At 39.4% G+C, this 7,307-nt stretch overlaps 1 protein-coding gene across 3 annotated transcripts in view; it reads left to right on the top strand.

Moving 5' to 3' along the window:
* LOC106870339 (uncharacterized) overlaps positions 1 to 7,307 on the top strand; it is a 164,102-nt gene that overhangs the window by 107,900 nt on the left and 48,895 nt on the right. For all 3 annotated transcript variants that reach the window (XM_052966375.1, XM_052966373.1, XM_052966374.1), the window contains exons 26-27: positions 1,854 to 2,002; positions 5,648 to 5,741. In XM_052966375.1, coding sequence (XP_052822335.1) covers positions 1,854 to 2,002; positions 5,648 to 5,741 — 243 coding nt within the window. The remainder of the gene's footprint in view (positions 1 to 1,853; positions 2,003 to 5,647; positions 5,742 to 7,307) is intronic.

Raw genomic sequence — 7,307 nt, 5'->3', positions numbered from 1 at the left:
GATGATATCAATCTGGCTAGCAGAGACCCTGGATTGATAGATTATCAGGTGGCTGTCTGGCTTCCTGAACTTAGTGTTGCAGATTAAAAGGTTACATGCATCACAGAACTCCAGTAGCCTAGTTCCCTCATTGTTCTGGGAACTAATACCATGGTCCCCATGAACACCAGTGAAAATACCAGATTTCTACCCAACATGCCTATTAAAATCTCCAACCACAAAGATGAGGTGATTGCCACTCGTCTTTGAAGTAGCCTGTAGAAAGGTATCATAAAAATGGTCCTTCTGATCATTTGGTAGCCCCGCTTGTGGGGCGTAAGCAGAGATAATTGTAGCTGTGCTGTTCTGCAGGACTAGCCTGAGCTTAAGCACTCTATTGCATACCCTGACAACCTCTATGACCTTATCCACCCATTTCTCCACAAGATGTATGCCTACACCCCTACTCCATCCATGTTACCTTGCCAGAAGACTTTATACCTATGTACCTTGCCTGTGAGGACCCTAGCTGAAGCTCCTCTCCATCTTACCTCTTGTATGCAGCATACATCAGCCCATCTCCTTTCAAGCATCTCTACAATCTCACTAGACCTACCTTTCAATGTACCTACATTGACAGTGCCAACTCTGGAAACTGGGAAGGGAATGTGGTGTGAGGCTTGGGGAGGAGAGATGTTATTCAGTGCCTGAAAAGAAGAGGGAGGTTGTCGTATTCGTTTTTTAGGCATGCTTCACCTGTTCTCACTTCTGACCTGACAACATTCAAGCATTCAAGCGTGTTAAGATTGTTGCCCCTACTGGAGTTAGGGGCATGTGTTAGTGGCGTTGTAAGCATAAGCATTATGGTCATCGAATAATGTAAATTTAAGCGGTGTAGCAAAATATGGATATTCCAATGTTAAATTAGGTAGGGAGTCAGCTAAAACTGGTTGCGTTTGTCCAGGAAGAGGAGGATTGCAGGTATGATGGAAGGTACCACCAGTGGGGAAGGGTTCAGACAGAGAGAGAAGAAACAAGCTCATCCCTACATACACACAAGCGCACCCACACACAGGAACAAGTACACATGGACAGCCGAATAACTTTCTCCTTCACTTGATAAGGCCAAGGAATATTCCTGGGTAGTTGTTGACATGTTTCTAGATGGAACGAAAATGAAACGAAAGATAGCCAGTTAAGTAGGTGGGCAGATAACCTGGTTGCATTTGTCCCAGTAGAGAGAGAGAGAAAGAGAGGAAGAGAGAGTGCAGGTAATATAGGGAACAGCACCAGTGAGGAGGGGGAATTAAGAGAAGCGACATCTGGTAATGGTGGTGACAAATTTCTAGACAGAACAAAACGAAAGATAGCCAGTTAAGTAGGTGGGTGGGTGAGCAGCTGGGCTAGTTGCATTTGTCCCAGGAGAGAGAGAAAGAAAGAGTGCAGGTAATATATAGAGAACAGCCCAGTGAGGAGGAGGGGTTGGGAGAATAGACATCAAGTAATGGTGGTGGGAGGAGAGAGAGATATCTGGTGTAGATGGTGGGAAGATAGAGATATCCAGTATTGGTGGTGGGGGCAGGAAAGGGCAGGCACACCGCGAACAAACAAAGTTTAGTTAGGGGACATAGTAAGAGGGATGAAAGTAATGGTAATAAATGGAATCAAACAGACCAAGAAACGAGTAATTATCTTAACGAAATTACATGAGAGACAAAATCAATAATTCATATATATATGTGATTCATCTACAATATCAAACTTTCTGTCTTCTATATAAAGCTAATATTTATCATTACAAATTCATCATCAAACAATGTTCTACTAGTATTCTAAAAATATAAATGTTTTATGGTTCTTTTTTTGTCTTTCAGTTGTACACAAACCAGGCTGATGTACTAGGTCTTGATGAATGCCATTTACATATGCGCAGTATTTATTTTGAGCAAGCTATTTACAAAGAAGATGCTGGTAGACCCCCACCTGGTTATTTTCATGCTTCTCTTGATGATTCAGTTGACAGGTAATGAATTAGTTTATTAACTGATAGTAATATGCTGGAGTGGCTAAACCAACAGAACTGGCAAAGTATGAAGCAAATTGTCAATCACACTGAATGCCTTGCTGTATTAGATTCATCATTTGCACACTGAGTTCAAATCCTACCATGGTCAACTTTGCCTTTCATCTTTTCAGCCTTGATAAAACAAGTACCAATCCAGAGCAGAAAACTGGCTGAAATGTAAGAGCATTGGCCCAGATGTCTTGCAGTAATTTGTTCCACTTCTTTGCATTCTGAGTTCAAATCCTGCCATGGCCTATTTTAATGGGAATGAAATTAATGATATTCTTAAATTTAAATAAATTTTATTTAATTATAAAATCAACAAATTAAATAATAGACTTATAGCTCATTACTAACAACATAATAATAATAAGTGTAGTAGAAATAGCAATACTAGAGAGAGGGATGGTAATAACAGTAAAAGACATACTTAAGGCAACCTGATACAAAGCATTAATACTACCATTCACTATTGAAGGATGATCTATGTCTGCAGACTGCTAAAATTCTTTGAACAGCTAATCATTTTGTTTTTAACCACAAAGAGTTGAAAAGGTCACGATCTAGGCTATTTTTGGAACAATGACAACACCACATGTATTTTGGCTGGACTTGTATTTTATCTGAACAATGTGGTTGAGTTCACCCTGAAGAAGTGGCAACTAACAATAAGTGCACATAATGATGCAAATTTTGCAGTGTGCCTTGGTTAGTTGCTGCAGAAACATGTGTAGGTGCAGAAATGAAAAAAGTAATTAAATGCTGAATAGAACTAGATATAAATCTCTATTCTCCTTTATTATAAATTCGTTATATTCTCTACTGAAAATGTGCAGTCTCTATAGAGACATATAGATTTACCAATATGAAGATAGACTGAGGTTAGTAAATCAAACTAACTGGAGTTTTTGTACACTCACAGAGGTTAGCCAGCATTAATAACCGGTAAATGTGACTAAGGTACCCACTTGGATTCCATTCCCTACCAACCAAAATTTGGAAATTCATCTTTAATAATATATATATATATCATCATCATCATCATCATCATCATCGTCGTCGTTTAACATCCACTTTCCATGCTGTCATGGGTTGGATAGTTTGACTCAGGGCTGGCAAGCCAGAAGGCTGCACCAGGCTCCAATCTGATCTGGCAGAGTTTCTACAGCTGGATGTCCTTCCTAATGCCAACTACTCTGAGAGCGTAGTGGGTGCTTTTTACATGCCACCGGCACAAGAGCCAGTAAGGTGGTACTGGCATCGACCATGCTTCAGTGGTGCTGTTTATGTGCTACCAGCATAGGACCAGTTAGGTAGCACTGGCATCGAACATACTCGAATGGTGCTCTTTACATGGCACTGGCACAAGTACCAATCAGGCGGTACTGTCATCAGGCATATATATTGTCTGAATTTTATAGTGTTAATTATCCATCATGGCTGGCCTTATCAATCGATTTCATGTGAAATTATATAATGGAGCGTTAGGCAACAAATCAGTTATATAATATATGCTCGTCAGAGATAGCTGACATGGAAGGGGAAAAGGCGATTGCTCTCCACTGTTGCAGGTGGAAAGGAGCACAATCGGTTGGCATTTCCTGTGTAAAGGTGGTAGCATGAAAAAAGTTCCAGGCAAGTCGGTTAAGTTTACTGTTGAGTTGGCAAAAGGAAATTTTGAAGTGGGGAAAGGTTGTATTAAAATTGCGTGGTTTCTCGGGGAGGGGGAGTGCATGGTATGTGTAAAGGATAAAGTTGTGTGGTTTCTTTATATGTTACCGTCTGGTGTGTAATGTGATACATAAAGTGTAGTGCGTATGGTATGTAATGTATAGTGTGTAAGTGTGTGAGAGTACTGCATGTGTGTTAGTTTATGTGTTGGTTTGTTTATGTGGGGGTACAATATGCATGAGGGTGTGTATGCTGGGGTTGGTGGTGGGGGAGCTATTTATCTGCAGGTTGTCTGTCTTATGTGTGTGTGTGTATTTGTGTAGATGGGTATTTTGGTGTGTGTCTTGGTCAATCTCTTTATGCCAGCCCCAAGGGCCTGTTTTCATATTGCATTACCCATTTATGAGCCAGTAGTAACAGCAACAGGACACAATGGACAACCAAACATGTGGAAGTACATGGGGGCAACAGAAGGCCACTTTAGAACCCACTTTAGCAACCACAAGTCCTCTTTTAACATCCCAGAGAAACGGAACACCACAACCCTAGCCAAGCATGTCTGGGCTTTAAAAGAAAAGCACCACAGAATAAAGCATCAAGTGGAAGATCATAGAAAGATGCAAGCCATACTTCAACAGTAGCAGGAAGTGTAGATTATGCCTGGCCAAGAGGAGGGCGATCTTAAAAGGCACCCAATGCCCAGACATTTACCTCAATAGCAGGAGTGAGGTGTTTAATCCTTGTCTACATGAAAGAAAATACATTCTGTCATACTTGCATGACCAGCCATGAATGTAACCATGGGTCCCCTGCCTTGTCATTCCACAATTGACACCTTCCACCAAGGCCCTTGGGGTTGGCATAAAGAGATTGACCAAGACACACACCAAAATACCCATCTGCACAAATACACATACACACCCATAAGACAGACACCCTGCAGATAAACACCCCTCACCAACCCCAGCACATACCCTCTCATGCATATACAAAACAAACCAACACACACGCAGTACTCTTACACACTTACACACTATACATTACATACCATACACACTACACTATATGCATCACATTATACATCATATATTACATCACATTACAAATTACACACCAGACGGTAATATATAAAGAAACCACACAACTTTATCCTTTACACACACCACGCACCCCACTCTGCAGAGAAACCACACAATTTTAATTCAAACTTTCCCCACTTCAAAATTTCCTTTTGTCAACGGCTAACTTAACCAAGGGACATAACTCATAACTGACTTGCCTGGAATTTTTTTCATCCTACCACCTTTACACAGTAAATGCCAACCGGTTGTACTCATTTCCACCTCTAATAGTGGAGAGTGGTTGCCTTTTCCCCTTCCATATCAGCTATCTCTGACAAGCATATATTATATAACTGGTTTGTTGCCTAACATTCGATTATATAATTTCACGCAAAACTGATTGATAAGGCCAGCTGTGATGGATAATTAACACTTTAAAATTCAGACAATCTACCCACTCTACTAACAGTTATATGAGTGCATCTTCTCCCTAACTTATGGCCTCTTAGACGACTCAAGCTGTATATATAGACAGAAAATTGTATTTTGAAAAGACAATATTTTGAAATTTGTAAAGCAGTGAGCTGGCAGAAATGTTAGCACGCCAGCTGAAATGCTTAGCAGTATTCCGTCTGTCTTTATGTTCTGAGTTCAAATTCCGCCAAGGTCGACTTTGCCTTTCATCCTTTCAGGGTCGATAAATTAAGTACCAGTTGCATACTGGAGTCAATCTAATTGATTAGCCCCCTCCCCAAAAAATTCGGGCCTTGTGCCTAGAGTAGAAAAGAATAGAAAAGAATATTTTGAAATTTGTTTAAAACATTAATCTATGAACAATACTAATTATAACAATTTTATATTCTCATTGCAGATATCTTCCCAGAATTTTGAATCTAGCTATTTTAGATTATGACGATGTAAAACCTACTGACTTCAGTTTCTCATCTAATCATTCCATTTGTCAGGTGAGATGTCCTCATGTGTATGTTTGCGTGTGTACATATATTATTTGTTTGTTATTGTTTGTATGAAACTGGGAATTCCACTGTTTTGGGGAGGAAGGACTGGGAGTGATTAGTACAGTATTTAGAGGAGAATAGAATGGAGGGAGCAAGAGAAGAAGGGATTAGGGAGTCAGTAGCAGAGATGGAATGAGACGAACCAGCTCTGAGAAGCAAAAGGCACTGTAGTAGTACTAGAAAAGGCAGAGAGGCCAAAAGTTGGAGTGTATTAGCGAGTGACTCAGTTGGCCATTTTTAGATGTGGTCGAGGATATTTGTGTGCATAACAGCAGCACCAGTCCAGATGTAGGAACAGTACTCCATTTTGTATTTTGACCATCTTTGCAGAAAGTTAACAATTTGTTACAAACACATATTTTATGACCTTGAAATGAAAGTCAGTAAGAAAGTCAATCTTTTCTATGTCAAGGCTATGCATTCAGCAGGAGATTGTGCACTAACCCTTTAACATTCAGACTACTCTGTCAAATGTAATGCTTATTTATTCACATTGGTTGCAATTAATCATGCATTATCTCCGAACTTTAAGATTTTGATGATATGATTGTTTCATTTTTAGAATAACATTGTAAAATAGGTGTGAGAGGCCAGATCTGGCCAGTTTGAATATAAAACAAGTAGAATATTTGGGCCAGATATGGCCAGTTTAAACGCTAAAGTGTTAACCTCAGTGATTATGAACTCTCACATTTGTTGTGACCATGAAAATACTAGGTGAGTGCAGTTTGTATTTAAGGAGGATATGCTAATGTTTTCTTGATACATGCAAAGATTGTGTTTTAGGTGACTAAAGAACAAGAAAAAAAGAAGATTGATGACTTGATTTGTAGACTTTTAAGGTAGTGTTTAACTGTTTAGTGTTTCAACCAGATATATTTTGTCTAAATATTCTACCTGTCTTATGGTGAAACTAAGCCAATTTGGCCTCTCATACCTATTTAACAATGTAATTCTAAAAATAAACAATCACAACATCAAAATCTCAATGTTACGAGATGTTGTATGATTAATTTAAAACAATTTGAATAAATAAGCATTACATTTGACAAATAATCTCAATGCTACAGGGTTAAAGTGATGGCCTTCCAGAGATTACAGTGATGGGAAAAAGCCTCCCTGTTTTTAGGGGTGGATGACTTGCTCCAAGCATTGTAGGCTGTATTCTTTGCCTGGTGAATCTCTTAAAGGATTTTGGGCTCTGAGTTTTGGTCTCCCACCTTGCTGTTCATGATGACTTGGTGGTGAAGCCAAGGATAGTTAACAAAGAACAGGTGGAGCTTTGCTATATGATGTTTTGGTACAACTGATTTGGTTCTGCCTACTTGGTGTTGCTGATTTAACTCTTAACTGATTTAATCTCAGCTGTTTTGTCCCACAAATCCTTTATGTGCCTCGAAAATTTCTGTTATGTGAAAGAAGATAACTTCATTTTAACTATTCCAGTTGATTATATTCTTTCTCTCTCTCTCTCTCTCTCTCTCTCTCTCTCTCTCTCTCTCTCTCTCTCTC

This window comes from Octopus bimaculoides, chromosome 3 (genome assembly GCF_001194135.2).
Source record: "Octopus bimaculoides isolate UCB-OBI-ISO-001 chromosome 3, ASM119413v2, whole genome shotgun sequence".
NCBI classification, from domain to species: domain Eukaryota; kingdom Metazoa; phylum Mollusca; class Cephalopoda; order Octopoda; family Octopodidae; genus Octopus; species Octopus bimaculoides.
Note: the sequence above shows the minus strand (reverse complement) of the source record. Positions and strands in the feature narration are given on the sequence as shown.